This window comes from Oncorhynchus mykiss, chromosome 10 (genome assembly GCF_013265735.2).
Source record: "Oncorhynchus mykiss isolate Arlee chromosome 10, USDA_OmykA_1.1, whole genome shotgun sequence".
Taxonomy (NCBI): Eukaryota; Metazoa; Chordata; class Actinopteri; order Salmoniformes; family Salmonidae; genus Oncorhynchus; species Oncorhynchus mykiss.
In genome coordinates, this window is record NC_048574.1 from 20,367,257 (window position 1) to 20,394,747 (window position 27,491).

The 27,491-nt window shown below is 43.6% G+C and overlaps 1 protein-coding gene across 9 annotated transcripts; it reads left to right on the top strand.

Moving 5' to 3' along the window:
* Positions 1-680: 680 nt before the first annotated feature.
* Positions 681-26,901, top strand: LOC110533471 (cullin-5). Of its 9 annotated transcripts, none has more exons than XM_021617707.2 (19): positions 681-829; positions 2,509-2,618; positions 3,053-3,152; positions 5,319-5,495; positions 9,562-9,703; positions 10,124-10,269; positions 10,884-10,964; positions 12,372-12,513; positions 14,505-14,635; positions 18,990-19,097; positions 19,254-19,318; positions 19,562-19,706; positions 21,165-21,296; positions 21,369-21,501; positions 22,032-22,207; positions 22,301-22,462; positions 24,562-24,680; positions 24,868-24,991; positions 25,204-26,901. In XM_021617707.2, the coding sequence occupies exons 1-19, from the start codon at positions 806-808 to the stop codon at positions 25,396-25,398; spliced, it is 2,412 nt and encodes an 803-aa protein (XP_021473382.2). In that variant the 5' UTR covers positions 681-805; the 3' UTR covers positions 25,399-26,901. The 9 variants fall into 9 exon arrangements, with proteins under 9 accessions (XP_021473382.2, XP_021473383.2, XP_021473384.2 ...); XM_021617708.2 differs by having other exon boundaries at positions 21,369-21,492; XM_021617709.2 differs by having other exon boundaries at positions 19,574-19,706.
* Positions 26,902-27,491: the final 590 nt, after the last annotated feature.

The following is a 27,491-nucleotide window of genomic DNA, read 5'->3' on the forward strand; positions in this document are numbered from 1 at the left end:
TGATATGTGTGCAAACTGATATGTGACACGTATTAATGCAAAAGTAACATGCAAAACAGGCAACGCCCCCCCCCCCCCCCCAAAAAAAAAATATATATTTGTGATGAAGGTGATGAACTTGATGTTCCTTTCCAATAAATATCGAGGGTCTTATTCTGGTGACATGATGATCGATTCTTGCCTACCAATTGACAAACACAAATTGGTATCGCTCCTATCCATAATAATCTCATAATGTAGTTAGCCTACCCGCACTGTAGCTGTGAGCTGTTGGCTAGAGCGCATGCGCCGAGATCAGATTGGACATATTTGCATATTTGCTTTTTTTTTTGCGACGGTGCACCCCCAAACCATCATTAGAGTTGAAAATGCGATGGAAACCTATTTAACCTATATTTTTCATTTGGTACATCAACATTTAACGGTATAAGTTATTTGTATGTGCGCTATGACATCATGCACAGCGAAAAGTTTTGGAAACACATCTCTGGTGGGAAAATGCGCATACTGTTTTATGTTCATTTTAGAATATTCGCATGAAAATCTGTCACAAACTGGAGGGAAACCTAGCTACTGAACACAATAGTTTATATTAGTTTCCAGTGTTTCACAGTTTTGGGTGACAGTTTTTTCATAAGTAGACCTAAGCCATGAGTAGGCTATTTCAAAATGTTGTTTTGGTTAAATAATACGAAACCAGGAATATGATCATGATAAACCGTTTCCCCAGATTTGTTAAAAACCCATTGGCAACTACAACCCTGTAAATCTCGCGAGATTGTTCGAGGAACTAAATTCAGGGAACATGGCGACGTCTAATTTGCTAAAGGTAACAGGCACCGCAATTCAATACTTTTGATTACATTTAATCAGTCTTTGTTGCGTAGTCAATGATATATTACTGTACATTGTTAAGCGCCCATGCCTGAAGATGGTCTTGCAATATAGGTAGGTGATATGAAGTCCTGTTTGTCTTGCAAGCTTTGAAAGGACAGCTATTTACTCCTCCAAGTCACTGGCGTTAATAACGTTAGCCTGGTGCTAGCTAGCTGTGCCAGTTAAGTGGCTAGTACACATACGTTAGCTAACTGGTTAACCAGCCAACTAACTGGCTAAGAAAGCATGATCATTTAACTTGGCATGACTGTCGTTCACTGAGTTGCTAGCTAACCTCACCAACGATCGATTGCCTTTTTCATGAAACACACTAAGTTAGCTTGCTAACAGTAGTTAGGCAGCCGGTATAACAATAACGTTAGATGGCTGGTTAGAAGATGCCCCAGTATCTGTACTTTATGCCGCGTTCAAGACAACTGGAAACTCGGAAAAAAACAACTCCAACGGTGCAAAAGCCATTTCAAAGGTCGTCCAACTCGGAATTCCAAGTCGTAAACTCTGAAGATTACTGACGTCTTGATTTGACCTTGTTTTTTCCCTAGTTCCCAGTCTTCTTGAAAGCACCACAAGAGACGTCCACGTTGACTACGCTTATGACGTGTCTCCTCTCTAATGCCCAGGAAGCTGAGATTCAAACTCCCATTAGGGATATCGGGATACCTAGTCAGATGCACAACTGAATCTATTCAACCAAAATGTGTCATCTGCATTTAACCCAACCCCTCTGAATCAGAGAGGTGTGAGGGGCTGCCTTAATCCAGGGCTTCCCAAACTGTTTCACTCAGGCTCCAGTTCCAGCATTGGGGAACATTAAGAAACCGTAAAACCCTGATTGCAAACTTTTAAATGATATCAAACTCAACCATTATTATTTTCCAGTGATAAAGACAAAGGATGTGTAATGGTATGGTGGAGTATGCAAAATGGGTCAACTTTGAGCACCACTATCTCCTGAATGTTGTCATTCAGGTCCAGTAAGTCACTTTCTGACCACTTCTACCATGGGCAAACATGTATGGAAAGTAAAAAAAAAAAAAAGGGGGTGCGACCAAAAGTTGCTTGAAATCAATTGGAACGATCCTATAGCTAGTCATGTCTGTATACTCACTGTATTGTTATTGTATCACTACACATAACACTCCCTCACAGGTAAGCTGGCTGGCAATAGACAAAAACAGATGTTACAGGATTGAAGCACCTGGGTTGTTATGGATAGAAACTATCCAGCACAAGCAAGCCTGTTTTCTACTAATGGGCCTCAATCAGCCTGTCCTATGATATTGGAGAAATTAACCATCACCAGGCTTGTTTACTGCTGTTGTGTTCCTGCTAATGTTCAAATGGGCCCACTGCCTAGTTCCTAAACATTCAACAACCACTGGGATGAATATCAATTGTATATCCATGATTTCCCGTATCCTCCCTTCTCATCTCCTTTTCAAATCACATTGGAGCAGAAGAGCTGAGGTTCCTCTGCTAAAATGTGTTTTGAGAAGGCGGCAAGGAGAGAGGATGCGAGGAATCAAGTAAATACATTTGAGGTTCACCCCTGATGTTGTCATAACTGCTATAGCCAGAGGTGACACTTCTACCCTTCTCATTCTCACCAAGAACAAAGGCTCCCTCCAGTTCGAGGACAAGTGGGACTTGATGCGTCCCATCGTCCTCAAGCTGCTCCGCCAAGAGTCAGTCACCAAACAGCAGTGGTTCGACCTCTTCTCGTGAGTATGGCCACTCGTCCATGTGCTCTGTCATACTGAGGTTGTATTCATTAGTGTGCACACATTGAAAACCAGTGTTTCTTATTAGACACGTCAAGGCATTCCCTCCCTGTTTTGGCCTATTCCATTTGGTTCTTAGTGAATACATTTGATTTATTTAACCTTTTATTTCATTAGGTAAGTCGGTTAAGAACAAATTCTAAGTTACAATGGCAGCCTAACCCGGACGATGCTGGGCCAATTGTGCGCCGCCCTATGGGACTCCCAATCACAGCCGGTTGTGATACAGTCTGGACTTGATTTCTCGAGAAAAGGCTGCCATTCTGTTTAACAGGCATTTCACATTAACGCCTGTCTGAGCTGTTAAAGACCAACAAATGGATTAATTGATTGATCTCCTCCAATACCTGCATCTGATCTCTTGGTTTCCATAGAGATGTCCATGCAGTATGCCTATGGGATGACAAGGGGCCGGCCAAGATTCACCAGGCACTGAAAGAGGACATCCTAGACTTCATCAAGCAAGCACAAGCAGTATGTATCAAATCACATTTTATTTGTCACATGCGCCGAATACAACAAAGGGGGGTTCAATGTAAAAAGTTCGGTGGCCATTTGATTAATTGTTCAGCAGTCTTATGGCTTGGGGTAGAAGCTGTTAAGTAGCCTTTTGGACCTAGACTTGGCACTCCAGTACAGCTTGCCATGCGGTAGCAGAGAGAACAGTCTATGACAGTCTGTGACTTGTCTTTGAAAAAATGTTGGGCTTTCCTCTGACACCGCCTAGTATAGAGGTCCTGGATTGCGGGAAGCTTGGCCCCGGTGATGTACTCGGCCGTACACACTACCTTCTGTAGCGCCTTACGGTCGGATGCCGAGCAGTTGCCATACCAGGCGATGATGCAACCGGTCAGGATGCTCTCAAGGGTGCTATTGTAAAACCTTTTGGGTATCTGGGGACCCCTGCCAAATATTTTCAATCTCCTGCGGAACTTGAAACTCTCGACCCGCTCCCCTGCCTGTCGATGTTAATGGGGCCCTGTTCGGCCCTCCTTTTCCTGTAATCCACGATCAGCTCCTTTGTCTTGCTCACATTGAGGTAGAGATTGTTGTCCTGGCACCACACTGCTAGGTCTCTGACCTCTCTGACAGGTCTCTGACCCAGCCTATAGGGACCTCCTCCCCATAAACTGTCTCATCGTTGTCGGTGATCAGGCCTACCACTGATGTGTTGTCAGCAAACTTAATGATGGTGTTGGAGTCGTGTTTGGCCACGCAGTTGTGGGTGAACAGGGAGTACAGGAGGGGACTAAGCACGCACCCCTAAGGGGCCCCAGTGTTGAGGATCAGTCCAGGACCCAGTTGCAAAATATGTTTAGTCCCAGGGTCCTTAGCTTAGTGGTGAGCTTTGTGGGCACTATGGTGTTGAACGCTTAGCTGTAGTCAATGAACAGCATTCTCACATAGGTGTTCCTTTTGTCCAGGTGGGAAAGGACAGTGTGGAGTGCGATGGAGATTGCGTCATCTGTGGATCTGTTGGGGCGGTATGCGAATTGGAGTGGGTCCAAATGCTACGTGGCAGTACTCACCTTCGCTTTCTTGGGCACAGGGACTATGGTGGTCTGCTTGAAACATGTAGGTATTACATACTCGGTCAGGGAGAGTTTTTGATCGCACAGTCGTCCTTGAACAGTTGGTGCTCTCTTGCATGCTTCAGTGTTGCTTGCCTCGAAGTGAGCATAAAATGCTTTTAGCTCTTCTGGTAGGCTTGTGTCACAGGGCTGGTTTTCCCTTTGTAGTCTGGAATAGTTTGCAAGCCCTACCACATCCAACGAGTGTCAGAGCCGGTGCAGTAGGATTCAATCTTAGTCCTGTATTGACGCTTTGTCTGCTAAGTCCTGCTAGCATTGAAATGACTGCCATTTATTCCCTCACTGAGTACTACTAAAGGCATCCACACGCTTCCCAGCCGAAACAGTTCTGTAGAGTTCGTACATATATTATGACAACATTTTGTGAAATATTTGTTAGTTTTGGACTTCGTTGAGTTTTTTGGGGGGGCTGTTCGGGGGCACATTTTTCCTGGAGGCAAGCCAAAGTTCGGAGCCAAAGGCGTCCTTTGTCGGTTATTGGTCAACAGTAGGGATGCTTCAATAAAGTCTTTGTCATCAAACAAGAGACGACTCATTTTCAAGCACATTTTTTCATTGAAAAATACTATACCAAACATCATAGTTAGATGTACATTTTGCATGACTGAGATCCTCTGCAAAAACATCAAAGTGAATGACTGATTTATTAAGTTATCTTAGATTCATTCTATTTTGAGGAAGTGTATACTGGCAACGGTGTCTCAAAATGGACAAACAGTACTATTGTGCTTTTTTTCTTGTTTTTCAAGCAAATGTCTTTTAAGGGAGTATGCGAGCACACTTGTTTGGTTTGCCTAGCCAACTTCGGCTAGCTGCCAGCCGAAATAATGCATGCTGACACCTTAGCGATAGCTTGGAAGCAAGCTATCTGTGCCAGTCGGCTACTGCGTAACCAAGCACTCTACTAGCCTATCGCATAATGTCTATAACACTGCACTCAGTTGTTTTTCTCCCCCTGCAACATGTTGAGTAACCAAGCAGACCGTCTATTACCCCCAGTTTTTCCAATGCCATAAAGTCCATAAGTGCCCTGCTCTCTCCCCCACAGCGGGTGTTGAGCCACCAGGATGACACGGCGCTGCTGAATGCCTACATCGTTGAGTGGAGGAAGTTCTTCACTCAGTGTGACATCCTGCCCAAACCCTTCTGCCAGCTGGAGATTACGCTCATGGGCAAACAGGGCTGCAACAAGAAGTCTAACGTAGAGGACAGCATCGTACGGAAGGTGAGGAGGGGGGGAGGGGGTTGTGAGGGGCAGCCGCAGTATTTGGTTGTATTTTTTATTTATTTTATTTCACCTTTATTTAACCAGGTAGGCTAGTTGAGAACACCTTTATTTAACCAGGTAGGCTAGTTGAGAACACCTTTATTTAACCAGGTAGGCTAGTTGAGAACACCTTTATTTAACCAGGTAGGCTAGTTGAGAACACCTTTATTTAACCAGGTAGGCTAGTTGAGAACACCTTTATTTAACCAGGTAGGCTAGTTGAGAACACCTTTATTTAACCAGGTAGGCTAGTTGAGAACAAGTTCTCATTTACAACTGCGACCTGGCCAAGATAAAGCATAGCAGTGTGAACAGATAACACAGAGTTACACATGGAGTAAACAATTAACAAGTCAGTAACACAGTAGAAAAAAAGGGGAGTCTATATACATTGTGTGCAAAAGGCATGAGGAGGTAGGCGAATAATTACAATTTTGCAGATTAACAACACTGGAGTGATAAATGATCAGATGGTCATGTACAGGTAGAGATATCGGTGTGCCAAAGAGCAGAAAAGTAAATAAATAAAAACAGTATGGGTATGAGGTAGGTAAATTGGGTGGGCTATTTACCAATAGACTATGTACAGCTGCAGCGCTCGGTTAGCTGCTCAGATAGCAGATGTTTGAAGTTGGTGAGGGAGATAAAAGTCATTTACATTGATATAAGAGAATTTCTGGTTGATATGAGAAAATTATACTGCCTGTAAATTCAGTCTGTCCCTGCTCATGTGTCCATGCATCTCATTTCACTGTCCCTTCTGCTACCTTGTGGCTGTGGGTTGGTAACGGGCCTAGAAGGTAGCATCCGGAGGGTTGTCGGTTCAAGTCCTGAGATTGAGGGACAATATGTTGGGGTGTCAGCTGGCTACCGGAGGGTTGTTGTGATATCCATGCCATCTCCTGTCATTGTGCCCTTAAGCAAGGCACTAGATAAAACAAAAATATAAATGCAACATGTAAAGTGTTGGTTTCATGAGCTGAAATAAAATATCCCAGATATTTTCCATACACAAAAGCATATTTCTCTCAAATGTTGGGCACAAATTGGTTTACATCCCTGTTACTGAGCATTTCTCCTTTGCCAAGATAATCCATCCACCTGACAGGTGTGGCATATCAAGAAGCTGATTGAGTCGTGATGGGAGGAGCAAAATGGAGTTGTGGTCAGATTTGCCGACGGGAGGGCAGGGCAGCCTTGTAGACATTTAGAAAAGTTGGACAGCAGTGGTCCAATGTTTTTCCAGCGCGAGTACTACAGTCAATGTGTTGGTAGAACTTTGGTAATGTTTTCCTCAAATAACAAAGCAAATTTGAGGAAACGCTACCGAAGTTCTAACACCACATTGACTGTAGTACTCACGCTGGAAAAACATTGAATCACTGCTATTCAACTTTTCGAAATGCCAAGATTGTTTTGATCATGCGACTGGGATACATTCTGGGTAGCCTCTGAGAATAACATCCAATACACGGATACGGTGACTGAGTTCATCAGGAAGTGTATAGGAGATGTTGTACCCACTGTGACTATTCAAACCTACCCAAACCAGAAACCGTGGATAGATGGCAGCATACGCGCAAAACTGAGTGCGAGTCACTGCATTTAACCATGACAAAGTGTCTGGGAATATGGCCGAATAGACAGTGTAGTTATTCCCTTCATAAGGCAATCAAACAGGCAAAACGTCAGTACAGAGACAAAGTGGAGTTACTATTCAATGGCAGGGTCTAGAAATAATCATGGATTACAAAGGGAAAACCAGTCACGTCTTGCTTCCGGACAAGCTAAACACCTTCACCCTCTTTAAGGATAACACAGTGCCACCGACGCTCCTTCTCTGAGGCCGACGTGAGTAAGATATTTAAGCGTGTTAACCCTCACAAGGCTCCCGGCCCAGACGGCATCCCTAGCCGCATCCTCAGAGCATGCACAGACCAGCTGGCTGGAGTGTTTACAGACATATTCAACTCTCCCTATCCCCGTCTGCTGTCCCCACTTGCTTCAAATGTAACTAAGAAAACAAAAGTAATTTAGTTCAGTTACCATCACCCCATAGCACTCACTTCTTTCATCATGAAGTGCTTTAAGGGGCTAGTTAAGGATCATATCACATCTACCTTACCTGACACCCTAGACCCACTTCAATTTGCTTACGGCCCCAATATATCCACAAACGATGTCATCGCTCTGCACACTGCCCAATCACATCTGGACAAGAGGAATACCTATGTAAGAACAAAACAAAGGAGATGATCGTGGACTTCAGGAAACAGCAGGTGGAGCACGCACCTCTCCACATCGACGGGACCGCAGTGGAGAAGGTGGAAAGCTTCAAGTTCCTCGGCGTACACATCACCAGCAAACTGAAATGGTCCACACACACTGTTTCAACCTCAGGAGGCTGAAGACATTTGGCTTGGCCCCTAAACCCTCACAAACTTTTACAGATGCACAACTTTTACAGATGAGAGCATCCTGTCGGGCTGTAGCACTGCCTGGTACGGCAACTGCACCCCCGCAACCGCAGTGCTCACCAGAGGGTGGTATGATCTGGGAAACAAATCACCGGGGGCAAACTACCTACAACACCCAATGTCACAGGAAGGCCATAAGATCATCAAGGACATCAGCCATCCGAGCCACGGCCTGTTAACCCTCCTATCGTCAGAAGGCGAGGTCGGTACAGGTGCATCAAAGCGGGGACCGAGAGACTGAAAAACAGCTTCTATCTCAAGGCCATTCTATTCTTCTGTATTTTATTCAATGCCATGCCGACATTGCTTGACTTAATATTTATATTTCTTAATTCCATTCTTTTACTTTTAGATTTGTGTGTATTGTTGTGAATCGTTAGATACTACTGTACTGTTGGAGCTAGGAACACAAGCATTTCGCTACACCCGCAATAACATTAGCTAAATATGTGTATGTGACCAATACTATTTTATTTGAAAAGGACACTAAAATGTGCAGTTTAGTCACACAGCACAATAAGCTACCATTAACCACCTCCAAAGTCGTTTAAGAGAAATTGTCATTACGACCAACCGGCCTCCCAACCACAGACCACGTGTAAGCATGCCAGCCCAGGACCTCTATATCCGGCTTCTTCACCTCCGGGAATGTCTGAGACCAGCTACCCGGACAGCTGGTGAAATTATAGGTTTTCACAACCAAAGAAATTCTACACAAACTGTCAAACCGTCTCACTGAAGCTTATCTGCGTGCTCGTCTTCCTCACCAGGGTCTTGACCTGACTGCAGTTCGGCATAGTAACAGACTTCAGTGGGCAAATGCTCACCTTTGATAGCCACTGGCACACTGGAGAAGTCTGCTCTTCATGGATGAATCCCGGTTTCAACTGTACCGGGCAACAAACACAATTGCATTTTATCGATGTCAATTTGAATGCAGAGATAGTGACAAGATCCTGAGGCCCATTGTCATGCCGTTCATCCGCTGCCATCACCTCATGATTCAGCATGATCATGTTGCAAGGATCAGTACAAAATGAAAATGTCCCAGTTTGTCCATGGCCTGCATACTCACCAAACATGTCACCCACTGAGCATATTTGGGATGCTCTGGATCGACGTGTACAACAGCGTATTCCAGTTCCTGACAATATCCAGCAACTTCACACAGCCATTGAAGAGTAGTGGGACAACATTCCACAGGCCACAATCAACAGCCTGATCAACTCTGTGTCGTGCTGCATGAGGCAAATGGGGGTCACACAGACTGTTTTTCTGATACTTATTAATATATTTTTTTAAAGGAAGCTGTGACCAACCGATGCATATCTGTATTCCCAGTCATGTGAAATCCATAGATTAGGGCCTTGTGATTTTATTTCAATTGACTGATTTTCTTATATGCACTGTAAATCAGTAAAACCTTTGAAATTGTTGCATGTTTCTCGCATGGAATAGCCTTCATTTCTAACTGACCCCAAACTTTTGAACGGTAGTGTATATATTTAACAATAAAGCCATGTTCTAATAATATTCTGTGTCCTCAGCTCATGCTGGACACGTGGAACGAGTCCATCTTCTCCAACATCAAGAATAGGCTCCAGGACAGCGCCATGAAGCTGGTGCATGCCGAGCGCCTGGGGGAGGCCTTCGACTCTCAGCTGGTCATTGGTGTCAGGGAGTCTTATGGTGAGCAAAACAATACTGTCTCCTTTAGCTGGGATAGAAAGGTGCCTAATGAACACGACTGTGGTGTATGTATACAATACCAACGGATGATTTACCAAATCATGGTGCCAAATTGGATAGATATTTCATGTCGATATTGGTGTGACGCCCCCAATGACATTGATGTGGGATGTACGTGAAAATGTGAGCTACTACAAGTTAGTGTGAACGAGAGAAATGAACTCTTAACCCCCCTCCACAAAGATATCTATAATCCTCCTGGGTAGTGTTCATAACACACCAAATGGAAGAAAACGTACTGAAACCGGAAGGGACTAATTGGACTCATCCAATAAGAAATGCAAATTTTTGTTTACTATTGCAAAACATTGCGTGCTGATAAACTTGGCCCCTGGGGACCTCCCTGTCTTCCCTCTGCAGTGAACCTGTGCTCAAACACGGATGACAAGTTGCAGATTTACAGAGAGAACTTTGAGAAGGCCTACATGGACTCCACCGAGAGGTTCTACAGAACACAGGCGCCCTCCTACCTGCAGCAGAACGGAGTTCAGAACTACATGAAATATGTGCGTATTACCAGGATTAGGATTGTACAATTCCTATAACGTTTTGAAAATTCCCAGATTTTCCAGAACTGGTGGATTCCTGAATTTTTGGGAAACTTGGCAGTTTTTATAAAGTTACTGGAATTTTGCCACCCTAAAGGATCCGCTGTCTCCATGACAACTGCTCTCCTCTGTCAACATAATCACACGATAAGTTATAATTTGAATTCCAAATGGATGAGTCCATACCCCTCAGGTGCTCATGTAGATTTGAAACGATTGCATAGGTGTAAGCCATATGGCGCAAATCCCAAACAGCCAATTGGAAGGCAATTTGAAGCAATGACCACACTGTTTAAACCTATCTACTCCTTTCAGATCTATAGTGCCTGAGGTTTGATTTGGAATTCAGTGATGACAGTGGTGGAAGGAAATCGAAAACGATCTGTATGAGACAAATACGGTTCAGCAGGTTCTTTGTGATTTCTCAGTAGGCTGTAAAATTCTGGTACCATTCCCAAAATCCCAGGTTTTCCAGAAATGAGAATAAGCAGGAAATGTGAGATGTCTGGAAAACCTGTTTGTCTGTAAGCTGGGCTATCCATCTGAGGTGAAACCAACGTGTGTTCTAACAGGCAGACGCCAAGTTGAAAGAGGAGGAGAAACGGGCGCTGCGCTACTTGGAGACGAGACGGGAATGTAACTCTGTACAAGCAGTGAGTATTCTATATCGCCACCACTTCTGTGTGACTATTATGGGCTGTAGAAAGGTCTGTATATAAAGCAGGGGAGCCCTCCCGTTCAGAGCAGGGCAATGTTCATTAGAACACAAAACCTTTGAAACTGAGGTGCTGCTGTAACAATTTCACTGTTTCTGTTTCTACAGTTTTTACTGCTTTTATAACAAAAAAATACCCCAACCACCAAGGCGCATGGTCAAATTATAAAAACATCAGTAGCCTCAACACTACCATAAGCGCCAAGTGTGCTTCATAAATAGTGAAAGTCACCACAAACGCAATAAAATGAATGTGTCGATAGGACAGCAGTTGAAAATAGTCAATTATTGTAAATTCGTGCTTACATGGTGTGTGTCTTCATGCAATGGCGTCAGTTGGAGGATGTCCACGTCACATAAACAATGAAAGCTGGTGAGTGTGTTGCTGCTGATGTTTTTTGCTTGATATGTAGGGTTTGCTTTCTGTGATGACATTTTGTGCTGATAATCGGCCCTTAGCAATGTCACCGGCTTTTTCTATCCAAGCGGTGCCGTCCCTTCCTCTCTCACCGTTTTCATTTGGTGGTTGAACGGGCACCTGCTCAGTGTTCACATTCCTCTGCTTTTTGCGCTTAGTCCTCAGCGGTGTAGGTTGAGGCTCAGAATCAGAAGAATAATCATCAGAGATGTCATAATATATTTCTTCCCCATCACGAGTCATTTTTATTCAGATCTTGTAGCAACTCTAACGCAGTATGTGCATCCATTCAGAAATTACACACTTTCTCACTCTGTTCTCCAAGTAGGCCAGAGTAGACGGATGAGACTGCTTGGATTCGGTAGACTGATAAAGGGTACATAATTAGAATATACCAGTACAATAGATTGGTCCGCTCTGTTCTTCATTCTCAATTGGGGATTACATAATTATGCATTGTTCGCTTCCCCTCGCTCTTCAACTCCCCCTTTCTCCCCCGTCATACTTTACTTAATTTATTTCATCTGTTATAGGTGTTCAATTAGTTTTGGTATAGTTTAGGTTCAGTTTTTATGCAATTGTCGGGGTTATTGTCAACTGGGCACCGCACCTTCAACCGTCAGGAGCAGGCCCTGCTGTCGGGGGGGGGGGGGGGGGGGGGGGGGTCAACCATTAAATTGACATTCCTTCCTAACATATAATTATGTTTGTAATGTTATGATTCTAACAATGACCGTGTTATAGACTTATTTAGGAAAAGTCAAGAACGGAGGAGGGCATGGCTTTAAAAATGGCAGTGTAATAATTCCTTATGTTAAACGACTTTGTGACAAATGCTGATATAAAAAGTTATTTATAAATCTTTTTTAAAAAAAATGATATTATTGGTGATATGCGCGACCATGGTTTTTCTGTTTTCCTCCTCAGCTGATGGAGTGTTGCGTGAACGCCCTGGTGACGTCCTTTAAGGAGACCATCTTGGCCGAGTGTCCAGGCATGATCAAGCAAAATGAGACAGAGAGTGAGTACGGCCGGAGTGCTCCTGGCACCAAAGGCTCTGCCAGCACAGGTTTGCAAACCAGGAAATAACCTTGCAGTCTTCCACTTCACTTCCTATTTCAATTTGTCCACATCAACCAACCAACCTCTGTCTTTGCCCATTCTGTGTGTCAGTCAACATGTTGTCAACATTACCCCCCAAACATCAGTGTCTGACCACAAACCCACCTTGTACTGTGTGTAACCAATAGTCTACCTATATGTGTGTCAGTATTAACCAATGTGTCTTTGTAGAACATGTCAGTTTTATGATGTTTAGCAGTAAAATCTGAATGTAGCTTTCTAACCCTGGCAGTATACCACCACTGTGATGTTTAGCAGTAAAATCTGAATGTAGCTTTCTAACCCTGGCAGTATACCACCACTGTGATGTTTAGAACTTCTAGAGCTGATTTCCAGGAACAGATTAAGCCTTGTCATTGATTAAAAAGCATGTTCAATGGAGACTCAATCAATTGAACGGAAACCAACCCCTAAAGATGTATTTACATACGGGCCCCAAGCTCTGCTGCATACCCCTTGTTCTATTTATTTACTATAATCTAGAAGTAGAAAACGAGACTGAAATTGTTGCATTTATATTTTTGTTCAAAGATTTTACTGAAGTACAGTTCATATAAGGAAGTCAGTCAATTGTCATAAATCCATTAGGCCATAATCTACGGATTTCACCGATATGCATCTGTTGGCCACAGATACCTTAGAAATAAACAAAGGTAGGGGCGTGGATCAGAAAACCAGTCAGTATCTGGTGTAACCACCAGCGCGAAACATCTCCTTACATAGAGTTAATGTAATGTTGTCCCACTCCTCTTCAATGCCTGTGTGAAGTTGCTGGATATTGGCGGGAACTGGAACACAGTCGTGCACGTCGATCCAGAGCATCCCCAACATGCTCAATGGTTGACATGTCTGGTGAATATGCAGGCCATGGAAGAACTGGGACATTTTCACCTTCCAGGAATAGTGTACAGATCCTTGCAACATTGCGTCGTACATTATCATGCTGAAACATGAAGTGATGGCAGCGGATGAATGACACGACAATGGGCCTCAGGTTCTTGTCACCGTACCTCCTGTGTATTCAAATTGCCATAGGTAAAATGCAATTATGTTCATTGTCCGTAGCTTATGCCTGTCCATACCATAACCCCACCGCCACAGTGGGGCACTCTGATCACAACGTTGACATCAGCACACCACTCGCCCACACAACGCCATACACGCTGTCTGCCATCTGCCCAGCACAATTGAACCCGGGATTCATCCATAATGAGCACACTTCTCCAATGTGCCAGTGGCCATCGAAGGTGAGCATTTGCCCACTGAAGTCGTTTACAACGCCAAACTGCAGTCAGGTCAAGACCCTAGTGAGGACGACAAGCATGCAGATGAGCTTCCCTGAGACGTTTTCTGACAGAAATGATTTGATTTGCAAATGCACAGTTTCATCAGCTGTATGGGTGGCTGGTCTCGCAGGTGAAGAAGCCTGATGTGGAGGTCCTGGGCTGGCATGGTTACATGTGGTCTGCGTTGGAGGCGGCTTATGGTAGAGGAACTAACATTAATTCTCTGGCAACAGCTCTGGTGGACATTCCTGCAGTCAGCATGCCAATTGCACGCTCCCTCAACTTGAGACCTCTGTGGCATTGTGTTGTGATAACTGCACCTTTTTAGTGGCCTACTATTGTTCCCAGCAAAAGGTGCACCTGTGTAATAATCATGCTGTTTAATCAGCTTCTTGATATGCCACACGTCAGGTGGCTTGATTATCATGGCGAAGGAGAAATGTTTACTAACAGGGATGTAAACAAATTGGTACCCAAAATTTGAGAGAAATAAGCTTTTTGTGCAGATGGAAAATGTCTGGTATCTTTTATTTCAGCTCATGAAACATGGGACCAACACTTTACATTTTGCGCTTATGTTTTTGTACAGTATAGAATCTATAGACTGTAGCTTACTTTGGACAGTGTTTGATTGTAGTTCTCCGCCTCCTAGAGCTCCACCTCATGTTCTCTTTGATGGACAAGGTGCCTAGTGGCATCGAACCCATGCTGAATGACCTAGAGGACCACATCATGTCTGCTGGGCTGGCCGACATGATGGCCTCCGCCGAGACCATCACCTCGGTGAGTGCTATACACACACACACGCCCAAGCACACACACATACGGTCATGCTCACACACACACAGACATGTTATACTAACAGAAATATAAAATACATACAGTGCCTTTGGAAAGTATTCAGACCCCTTGACCTTTCCACGTTTTGTTACGTTACAGGCTTATTCTAAAATTATATTGTTTTTTTCCCCTCATCAATCTACAGTCGTGGCCAAAAGTTTTGGGAATGACACAAATATTAATTTCCACAAAGTTTGCTGCTTCAGTGTCTTAGATATTTTGTCAGATGTTACTATGGAATACTGAAGTATAATTACAAGCATTTCATAAGTGTCAAAGGCTTTTATTGACATTTACATGAAGTTGATGCAAAGAGTCAATATTTGCGGTGTTGATCCTTCTTTTTCAAGACCTCTGCAATCCGCCCTGGCATGCTGTCAATTAACTTCTGGGCCACATCCTGACTGATGGCAGCCCATTCTTGTATATTCAATGCTTGGAGTTTGTCAGAACGTGTGGGTTTTTGTTTGTCCACCCGCCTCTTGAGGATTGGCCACAAATTCTCAACAGGATTAAGGTCTGGGTAGTTTCCTGGTCATAGACCCAAAATATCTATGTTTTGTTCCCCAAGCCACTTAGTTATCACCTTTGCCTTATGGAAAGGTGCTCCATCATGCTGGAAAAGGCATTGTTCGTCACCAAACTTTTCCTGGATGGTTGGGAGAAGTTGCTCTCGGAGGATGTGTTGGTACCATTCTTTATTCATGGCTGTGTTCTTAGGCAAAATTGTGAGTGAGCCCACTCCCTTGGCTGAGAAGCAACCCCACACATGAATGGTCTCAGGATGCTTTACTGTTGGCATGACACAGGACTGATGATAGCGCTCACCTTGTCTTCTTCGAACAAGCTTTTTTCCGGATGCCCCAAACAATCGGAAAGGGGATTCATCAGAGAAAATGACTTTACCCCAGTCCTCAGCAGTCCAATCCCTGTACCTTTTGCAGAATATCAGTCTGTCCCTGATGTTTTTCCTGGAGAGAAGTGGCTTCTTTGCTGCCCTTCTTGACACCAGGCCATCCTCCAAATGTCTTTGCCTCACTGTGCGTGCAGATGCACTCACTTCTGCCTGCTGCCATTCCTGAGCATGCTCTGTACTGGTGGTGACCCGATCCCGCAGTTGAATCAACTTTAGGAGACGGTCCTGGCGCTTGCTGCACTTTCTTGGGCGCCCTGAAGCCTTCTTCAGAACAATTGAACCGCTCTCCTTGAAGTTCTTGATGATCCGATAAATGGTTGATTTAGGTGCAATCTTACTGGCAGCAATATCCTTGCCTGTGAAGCCCTTTTTGTGCAAAGCACTGATGACGGCACATGTTTCCTTGCAGGTAACCATGGTTGACAGAGGAAGAACAATGATTCCAAGCACCACCCTCATTTTGAAGCTTCCAGTCTGTTATTCGAACTCAATCAGCATGACAGAGTAATCTCGTGCCTTGTCCTCGTCAACACTCACACCTGTGTTAACGAGAGAATCACTGACATGATGTCAGCTGGTCCTTTTTGTAGCAGGGCTGAAATGGAGTGGAAATGTTTTTGGGGGATTCAGTTCATTTGCATGGCAAAGAGGGACTTTGCAGTTAATTGCAATTATCTGATCACTCTTCATAACATTCTGGAGTATATGCAAATTGCCATCATACAAACTGAGGCAGCAGACTTTGTGAAAATTAATATTTGTCCATCTCAACTTTTGGCCACGACTGTACACACAATACCCCATAATGACAAAGCAAAAATAGAAATGTTTGCAAATGTATATTTAAAATATTATATATACATACATCCATGCATGGATGCATGCATGCATACATACACGCACAGTTAAAGTCGAAAGTTTACATACAATTAAACTTAGGTCTTAGGTCAGTTAGGATCACCACTTTATTTTAAGAATGTAACATTTCAGAATAATAAAAGTGAGGGATTTTTATTTCTTTCATCACATTCCCAGTGGGTCAAACGTTCACATACACTCAATTACTAGTTGGTAGCATTTGGCTTTTAAATTGTTAACTTGGGTCAAATGTTTTGGGTAGCCTTCCAGAAGCTTCCCACAATAGGTTGGGTGAATTTTGGCCCATTCCTCCTGACAGAGCTGGTGTAACTGAGTCAGGTTTGTTGGCCTCCTTGCTCGGATATGCTTTTTCAGATCTGCCCACAATATTTCTATGAGATTGAGGTCAGGGCTTTGTGATGGCCACTCCAATACCTTGACTTTGTTGTCATTAAGCCATTTTGCCACAACTTTGGAAGTATGCTTGGGGTCATTGTCCATTTCGAAGACCCATTTGCAACCAAGCTTTAATTTCCTGACTGATGTCTTGATGTTGCTTCAATATATCCAAATAATTTTCCTCCTCATGATGCCATCTATTTTGTGAAGTGCACCAGGCCCTCCTGCAGAAAAGCACCCCCGCAATATAATGCTTCCACCCCCTTGCTTCACAGTTGGGTGGTGTTCTTTGGCTTGCAAGCCTCCCCATTTTTCTCCAAACATAACGATGGTCATTATGGCCAAACAGTTATATTTTTGTTTCATCAGACCAGAGGAATTTTCTCCTAAAAGTATGATCTTTATCCCCATGTGCAGTTGCAAACCGTAGTCTGCCTTCTTGATGGCGGTTTTGGAGCAGTGGCTTCTTCCTTGCTGAGCAGCCTTTCAGGTTGTGTCTGTACAGGACTCGTTTTACTGTGGATATAGATACTTTTGTACCTGTTTCCCCCAGCATCTTCACAAGGTCCTTTGCTGTTGTTCTGGGATTGATTTGCACTTTTTGCACCAAAGTACGTTCATCTCTAGGAGACAGAACATGTCTCCTTCCTGAGCAGTGTGACGGCTGAGTGGTCCCATGGTGTTTACACTTGCATACTATTGTTTGTACAGATGAACGTGGTACCTTCCAGGCATTTGGATATTGCTCCCAAGGATGAACCAGACTTGTAGAGGTCTACAATTTATTTTCTGAGGTCTTGGCTAATTTTTATTAGATTTTCCCATGATGTCCCCATGATGTCAAGCAAAGAGGCACTGAGTTTGAAGGTAGGCCTTCCACAATACATCCTCAGATACACCTCCAATTGACTCAAATGATGTCAACAAGCCTGTCAGAAGGTTCTAAAGCCATGACATTTTCTGGAATTTTCCAAGCTGTTTTAAGTGCACAGTCAACTTAGTGTATGTAAACTTCTGACCCACTGGAGTTGTGATATAGTGAAATAATCTGTCTGTAAACAATTATTGGAAAAATTGCTTGTCATGCACAAAATAGATGTCCTAACCGACTTGCCAAAACTATAGTTTGTTAACAAGAAATGTGTGGAGTGGTTGAATAGTTTTAATGTGTATGTAAACGTATATACTTCGTCTATATGTATGTATGTGTGTGTATATATATATATATAGACATTTACCTAAGTGTTCAGACCCTTTACTCAGTACTTTGTTGAAGCACCTTTGGCAGCGATTACAGCCTCGTCTTCTTGGGTTTGACGCTACAAGCTTGGTACACCTGTATTTGGGGAGTTCCTCCCATTCTTCGCTGCAGATTCTCTCAAGCTCTGTCAGGTTGGATGGGGAGCATTGCTGCACAGCTATTTTCAAGTCCCTCCAGAGATTAGGCTGTATAAATTAGGCTGTAACGTAACATTGTGGAAAACGTCAAGGGGTCTGAATACTTTCCGAAGGCAAATGGGCATTATTTTCGTTGCACTTATTTCAAATGCGTATATCAATTACTTTTGAGTATTATGTCATTTGTATGTCACTGGCCTGGACTACTGCCTACTTGAAATGTATTTTGAAAATATATATTTATATATAGAAATGTATTTTGACAACAGTATTTTATTTGAATACATTCTTTCGGGTATTTTATAACAAGATATATTTTGATCTATCGTTTCCCATCTCTACAGTCATTCCATTTTTTTCTTCAAATAAGGTCTTGTTTGGGGGTGAAACTCATTAGAATAATACCTAGCATGCTTTGCAGGTGTTCATTTTTACATTAGCATTTTGGTCATTTAGCATCCAGAGCGACTTAGTCAGTACATTTTAACTTTAAGTAGATAAACAACCACACAAAACCGCAAATAAATCTCTTTTGTTACAGAGAATATTGTCGAGGTTAAGGGGGTACTTGCAAAAGTATTTTATTTTGATACATTGATCTTTAGGATATTTTTTTGTAATTATATTTAGTAATCTTTGCCTTCTCTGTATATGACTTTTGTATTGTATTTACTGAAAGAAGGTATAATCTCTGTCGTGTGTGTGTGTGTGTGTGTGTGTGTTTAGGACTCTGAGAAGTACGTGGAGCAGCTCCTTACCCTGTTCAACAGCTTCAGTAAACTGGTGAAGGATGCCTTTCAGGATGACCCTCGCTTCCTCACTGCCAGGGACAAGGTCAGCACAACATTTGTCCAACATTACCAATGAAGCCCAATGTTCTGTCAACATTTGTCAAACATTGACACAACGTTGTCAGGTAATAGTAATATATGCACAGAATATGCACGTGGTTGTCACTGCATAACCTAACCAATGTTTTTTTTTCTTCAGGCTTACAAAGCAGTTGTGAACGACGCTACCATTTTTAAATTAGAACTCCCGCTGAAGCAGAAAGGGTAAGAGACGCTCTGTGTCCTACTGTATGCCTTCATTTCTTCACTGAATTAAAGATGGATTCCTGCACACAGTTGAATGGTCCCACAGTTTTAGTGACGTTGCACTTGATAAAACTGCGGCTGGGTGATCTTTTAGTTTTTGCACAACTTAAATAAAAAAGTATACTTCTGAATTGTTAATTGCTTCATTAGTTAATGAGTGAACGTGTGTGTTTACAACACTGCTCTACTTCCTCTGTGCTGTCTGTCTGTCAGGGTGGGTCTGAAGACCCAGCCGGAGTCAAAGTGTCCAGAACTGCTGGCCAACTACTGTGATATGCTGCTGAGGAAAACCCCGCTCAGCAAGAAACTCACCTCCGAGGAGATTGAGGCCAAGCTCAAGGAAGTGGTACGTGGATGGGAGGAGTGTGTGTGTGTGTGTGTGTGTAATGATATGCAAGCTTTCCATATGGCTACAGCAACACTTGGATGCATTAACACAGATTACATTGTACACTTCCTTCGGAAAATATTCAGACTCCTTAACATTATGTTACGTTACAGCCTTATTCTAGAATGTACGAAATCTGTATTTGGGGAGTTTCTCACATTCTTCTCTGCAGATTCTCTCAAGCTCTGTCAGGTTGGATGGGGTGAGTTGCTGCACAGCTATTTTCAGGTTTCTACAGAGATGTTTGACCGGGTTCAAGTCCGGGCTCTGACTGGGCCACTCAAGGACATTCAGAGACTTGTCGCGAAGCCACTCCTGCGTTGTCTTTGCTGTGTGCTTAAGGTCATTGTCCTGTTGGAAGGTGAACTTTCGGCCCAGTCTGAGAACCTGTTCCAGAGCACTCAGGACTTCATCAAGGATCTCTCTGTACTTTGCTCCGTTCATCTTTGCCTTGATCCTGACTAGTCTCCCAGTCCCTGCCGCTAAAAAACATCCCCACAGCATGATGCTGCCACCACCATGTTTCACCGTAGGGATGGTGCCAGGTTTCTTCCAGACATGATGCTTGGCATTCAGGCCAAATAATTCAATCTTGTTTTCATCAGACCAGAGAATCTTGTTTCTCATGGTGTGAGAGTCTTTAGGTGCCCTTTGGCAGATCAGTGCCTTGAAACAATCCTGTCTCGGAGCTCTACGGACAATTCCTTCGACCTCATGGCTTGGTTTTTGCTCTGACATGCACTTTTTATATAGACAGGTGTGTGCCTTTCCAAATCACTTTTTAGAATAAGGCTGTAATGGTACAAAATGTGTCAAGTCAAGGGGTCTGAATACTTTCCGAAGGCGCTTTATGACGTACATCATTGTCTGTTTTTGTTTGTCAAAAGTACATCTAAAGTCAACAATTTCAGGTGACTTTATCTGTGAGAGAACTGACCATATGTTTTTCAGGTGACTTTATCTGTGAGAGAACTGACCATGTTTTTCAGGTGACTTTATCTGTGAGAGAACTGACCATATGTTTTTTTTTGTCAGACAAACATCATCCCTTGTCATTCATGCAGCAACAGATGACTCCCATTAAAAAAAACATTTGTCTCCATTTTTGGACAAAAAATCAGTGTATATCTGGCCTTAGGTTGAGGAGAGTGTCGATCATGTTGCTTCACCTATCCGCTTTTTTCAGTTCTGCAAACACTTAAACGTTTGTTCTTTGGACGGGACAATCTTAGCTGGGTCGTGTTCATTAGACCCCAAACAGAAGAAAATGGACTGAAACAGGGAGGGACTACTTAAACTTGTCCAATAAAAAAACACTTTTCTGTTGCAAAACATTTTGCTACGGTGTGCAGTAATGAATACCCTGATTGCACAGTGGTGTTCTGTGTGTGTGTGTGTGTGTGTGTTATCCTGCAGTTGCTGGTGTTGAAGTACGTGCAGAACAAAGACGTGTTCATGCGCTACCACAAAGCCCATCTGACGCGACGCCTCATCCTGGACATCTCCGCCGACAGCGAAATCGAGGAGAACATGGTGGAGTGGCTCAGGGTATGACCTGTGTGTGTGATTGACTAGCTACAATTACACCACTTCTCCAATTACCTCTAACCTTGCTTACAGGAGGTAGGCATGCCCGCGGACTACGTGAATAAGCTGGCCCGGATGTTCCAGGACATCAAGGTGTCCGATGATCTCAACCAGAACTTCAAAGAGTGTCACAAACACAACAAGCTGGCCCTATCAGGTAAACCAGGTAGCTGTACCTAATATAATTTACCTAATATAATATATATGCCATTTAGCAGACACTTTTATCCAAAACAACTTACAGCGGTGAATGCATAAATGTTCGTATTGCTGGCCCTAGCTGGAATCGAACCCGTGTACCTGTATGTTTGGGTGTTTGGTGTAGGTGGCTGGATTAGACCTAGTGAAAAGTAATACACATGCTATTGATACAGTCCTGTTTGGAATTCTGCTTTGAGTTTGCACTTTTGGGACTATTCCACTGACTCCGTTGTACCAGAAAAAAGCACAGCTCAAGTACTTGAAAGTGTATATTATAGAATGAAACAGGAAACTAGAATGGACATACACTTTTTAGCAATTTGCCAAAAAATGACGGCCATCTTAGTTGTTTCATTCTAGAAACAAATATATTGTTTAAAACAATTATTGTTGTTATACTAGTATATTATATATCTCTATGGTGTATATATTAGACATAATGGATTTGAACTCAGGTGTATTTCCTTTCTCCCCCTTCCTACCCCTCTTGTGCAGCGGACTCTGTCAACATCAAGATCCTGAATGCCGGGGCGTGGTCTCGAAGCTCAGAGAAGGTGTTTGTGTCACTGCCCACTGAACTGGAGGATCTCATCCCCGAGGTGGAGGACTTCTACAAGAAGAACCACAGCGGCAGGAAACTGCACTGGCACCACCTCATGTCCAATGGCATTGTGAGTGTAGAGCATGTAGCAGGCACCCTCCTCTCTGTCCAGACCCTAGAGATCCTATATTTCATTCTATGTTCTCTGTGTAATTCTATCCAGATCACCTTTAAGAACGAGGTGGGACAGTACGACCTGGAGGTGACCACCTTCCAGCTGGCAGTGCTTTTTGCCTGGAACCAGAGGCCCCGGGAGAGGATCAGCTTTGAGAACCTCAAGCTGGCCACGGAGCTGCCTGACGCTGAGCTCCGACGCACCCTATGGGTAAGGCACGGTGTCAATGAATAGATAGAGGTCAAAGGGTTAGCTTTCGCAAGGATTAAGGATGCAAGATTCCTCTAACATTCCCAAAATTACCATGTTTTCCCGAAATCTTAGTTAAAGGAATTCCATACTTGTTGCATATTCCTGCTTGATTCCTGCAATCTTCCAACTAGGTTTGCTGGAATACCTGGGAAAGTTACTAGAAAAAAACTTGTGCTAACCACAGCGTTTTATTGATTTGACATGTAACAAGCACTAAAGGAAAAAGGAATCTCTGCACACTCAGGATCAATGCACAATTTAAAATGTACTCTATATACACAAAAGTATGTGGACACCCCTTCAAATTAGTGGATTTGGCTATTTCTGCCACACCCCTTTTGCCCTGCTAGAGCTGCCCGGTCAACTGTAAGTGTTGTTATTGCGAAGTGGAAACGTGTAGGAGCAACAAAAGCTCAGCCGCAAAGTGGTAGGCCACACAATCTCACAGAACGGGACCACAGAGTGCTGAAGCGCATATCGTCTATCCTCATTTGACCGCACTACTGAGTTCCAAACTGCCTCTGGAAGCAAAGTCAGCACAATAACTGTTCGTCGGGAGCTTCATAAAATGGGTTTCCATGACCGAGTAGCTGCACACAAGCCTAAGATCACCATGCGCAATGCCAAGCGTTGGCTAGAGTGGTGTGAAGCTCGCCGCCATTGGTCTCTGGAGACGCATTCTCTGGAGTGATGAATCACGCTTCACCATCTGGCAGTCTGACGGACGAATCTGGGTTTGGTGGATACCAGGAGAACGCTACCTGCCTTAATCCATAGGGCCAACTGTAAGGTTTGGTGGAGGAGGAATAATGGCCTGGGGCTGTTTTTCATGGTTCGGGCTAGGCCCCTTAATTCCGGTGAAGGGAAATCTTAATGCTACAGCATACAATGACGTTCTAGATGATTCTGTGCTTCCAACTTTGCGGCAACAGTTTGGGGAAGGCCCTTTCCTGTTTCTTCAGCATGACAATGCCCCTGTGAACAAAGCGAGGTCCATACAGAATTGTTTTGTCGACCGGTGTGGAAGAACTTGACTGGCCTGCACATAGCCCTGACCTCAACCCCATCGAACACCTTTGGGATGAATTGGAACGCCGACTGCGAGCCAGGCCTAATCGCTCAACATCAGTGCCTGACGTCACTAATGCTCTTGTGGCTGAATGGAAGCAAGTCCCCGCAGAAATGTAAGAACATCTAGTGGAAAGCCTTCCCAGAAGAGTAGAGGCTGTTTTTAGCAGTAAAGGGGAGACCAACTCCATATTAATGCCCATGATTTTGGAATGAGATGTTTGACAAGCAGGTGTCCACATACCTTTGGTCATGTAGTGTATTGAGCTTTTGGTCGTCAGACCATCAGAGCAGAAATAAACACAATGACAGAGGCAACACATAGGCAACGTGTGTCAATGCAATCAGACATGATGAGCAACACCTGTGTACAAAATCAAACACCAGGAGACATTTTATTGTTTTAGTATATATTATATATATTTACATTTTTTCAATAAAATGTTTACATAATGCATAAACACTTAATAGGTGTTAATACCAGGAGAAGCCTCAAACGAAACGTATTAGAGCATGACCCTCATGTCTAAATCCTCATTAAGCCCTGATGGATGTGAAGTGCCAAGCATATAAATCCAAAAGAGTTCCCTTTGGTACAGCTTTTTCTCAGTGTTCCCTCTGGGTGAAGGTTAAACTTTTCAATATTTCAATACCCTGAAAATGTAAAGAGGAGACCATGTGAACATGTATTGAAGTGGCAGGCAACAGGGTAATATTCATCATTATGCCTTATGTACACTAATTCTTTGCTTAAGGCACCTAGAGGTTTCCCATATTCAACAAACACACCCTGAAGCTCCTCTGCAGATTCCATATGACCATAACAATTAGTACTTTTTAAAAGCATTTTTCATCGACTGTTAACTGCTATGTCTCAACCTCCTAAACTCCTCACAGCTAATTTGTTTTTATTTTTTTATTACACATTTAAGTGTACTGACTAGTCTCTCCTCCTTACCTCTTTCTATTTCTCTTTCCTTTTCCTCCAGTCCCTGGTAGCGTTCCCCAAGCTAAAGCGGCAGGTGTTGTTCTACGACCCCGTGGTGGGCTCGCCCAAAGACTTTGCCGAGGGCACACTCTTCTACGTCAACCAGGAGTTCTCACTAATGTAAGTGTTGGCTAATCTATGTGTGACAGGCTGGGGTTTGCAACCAGGCTTTCCACCGCCATGTCAGAGATTACTCTTTGGGCTGGCTTTACTTATCTTGCAGGTTGAAGTTGGAGGTTGTCATGTATTTTGTACATGGCACAAAAATGACACTAGTTCCAGCTCTAAATAGTGTGTCTGTGTCCAGAAAAAACTCCAAGGTCCAAAAGAGGGGGAAGATCAACCTGATTGGCCGGCTTCAGCTCACCACGGAGCGAATGAGGGAGGAGGAGAACGAGGGAATTGTCCAGCTCAGGATATTGAGAACACAGGTACTATATAAGGGCTTCCTATTGACAGGTCATCATTGCAAATAAGAATTTGGGGATTTCTGACGTCCTCCCTCCTCGTCTTCTTCTCAACGCACATTGGGGCAGAAGATCTGAGGTTTCGCCCCTTACTCTTCTCCAATGCATTTAGAGGAGGCAAGGAGGGTTAAATTCAGTTGAAATTCACTCTCTCTCCCTTGTCACTCCCTTTTCAGGAGGCCATCATCCAGATCATGAAGATGAGGAAGAGGATCACCAATGCCCAGCTGCAGACGGAGCTGGTGGAGATCCTCAAGAACATGTTCCTACCCCAGAAGAAGATGATCAAGGAGCAGATGGAGTGGCTCATCGAGCACAAGTACATCAAGCGTGACGAGACTGATCTCAACACCTTCCTCTACATGGCGTAGCGGCGTTGACAACGTTTAATTGTGGTGACAACGTGTGACTTTGGGGGTTCTTCATCAGGCCTGATGGACAATAGAATATTTTTAGGCCCGACCCTCATTGGGAAAAAATATCTTTGGTTCGTGAGGGTTCAAGCCTGATGGACAATAGAATATTTCCAGGCTAACCTCCCTTTAATAAACAAATGATCTGTTGCATGGGGAAATGCAGACTTGATTTATGACAGCGTTACAGAAATGTTTAAAAGGAGGAGTTTGTGTGGGGAAATTAAAGGGTAAGAAAGAAAATGAGTTTGAGCTTCTCAGCGGGAGTCGACACCCACTGAGTTTTCAGTTGTCGTTTTTGGCTAGAAGGCATTTCCTAGTCTGTAGACGGGACATGGTTGGTGGTTGTAAAAGGTCTGTTGCAATGCGTCCTCCTCCCTGTCAAACCACCCCGCAGACCACGCCCCCTCTCCCACCCCATCCATGAACACCCCACCACAATTGGAGTAACATTGGTTGGTGTTGGGTATCTCTAACGACATGGCAAGAAATAGGAAAAGCGTTAGAAGAAGCTCCGTTTCCCTCCATATCTAAAGTCCTAGTTTTGAGCCAGGCCAACACTATTCACCGGACCTCTTCAACAGAACGAGTTGTGTCCCCTGGCAGCTGTCTGAGCCAAGCTGTCGGCCATGTTTTTTGTGGCCACTGGTGGTGACAAACAAAGCACTAAAGACAATTACTCTCTGCTGTCACATATGTGACGCCGTTCTTGGACATTCAGGGTTGGTTTCCCGGGCCCAGACTAAGACTAGTCCTGGGTTTAAAAAATATTTCTCAATAGATTATCTCCATTGAAAGTGCACTTTAGTCCAGAACGAGGCTTATCCTGTGTCGGGGAATCTTCTCAACAGTATGTTATATTTCAGAAACTGTTTTCCCAAAAGAGACGGACTGTGGGCTATTAGTTCCCAGTTCCAAATCGACCATAAGCATTCTACCCATGGGAACTTGTCTTTCAAATTCTGACAACATCTGATAAGTGCACACGATAGACTTGATGGAGCTCTATCGGAAAGCAAGGTGGAGTAATCACCATATTGGTGGTCGCTCATATTCAATCTCTTCGGATCTACAGGAAGAGTTTAAGCATAGCTGTTAGCGGTCGGTTTAGAATTAGGCCAATGTCACCTTTTCCGGATCTTTACCCCTCATCTCTGCAGGCTGCCTGAGCTAAGCCTCTGGGGGAAGAGGGGTCGTGTGTATTATATGGTAATAACTAGCTCTGGTCCAGAGCGTTTAAGTACGGCTCACTGATGCTGAACTTGCACGGCATTAGCAAGTCGCACGTAAACACCCTGGACCAGAGCTAGGTAATAGCCAGAACCATATATAAAGATCTGTTTATATATAACCGTATCTTTATACATGGCTCTGATGGTAACTACTACAATACAGAGTTAAAGGAGTGTACATAAAGATGTTAATAATGCGATTATGAAATAAACAGCACCTTATTATAAAACGTTGTATGAACTTTGTTATTCGATCCTGGGCTACTTCCCAAAGCAGGATAAACTTTCTGGCATATGCTAGCCACTGTCCATTGTTGCTGTGTGGCACTGACTAATTCCAATTCCACCGCTGTCCACTTGGGTGGTGCTGAATCTCCGATTTGCAGAGGTTGCAGCTGGTTAGTAAAGAAAGCTGATGTTGAGTGCTAGTATGGCAGGGTGGGTGAGGCATTTTGGCAAATTGAGTCCTTTGAAGAGATTGAGGGAAGTTATGGGTAACTAATTTTATCTTGCTTTGTGAACTGAAATGCCTCCCTACCGCAGGTTCAAATCATCTGTGTGCAACATGGTGTACCCTAAACCTAGACAAGAATACTACAGGTAATATGACTATATATGGTTGGGGGTGCATCCTAATAATCGCTTTCCTCCTGAAGTGTGCACTCGTTCACTACTCGACACAAATTTAAAAGCATTTGATTGGCTCTAGAGGGAGTTTGCATAGACCAGTGATGTCCATTCAAATCCATGAAGGGAAGTGAACAAGCACACTTCGGGAGAAAGGAGCGCTATTTGGGATGGATACTACCTTGGTCCCTC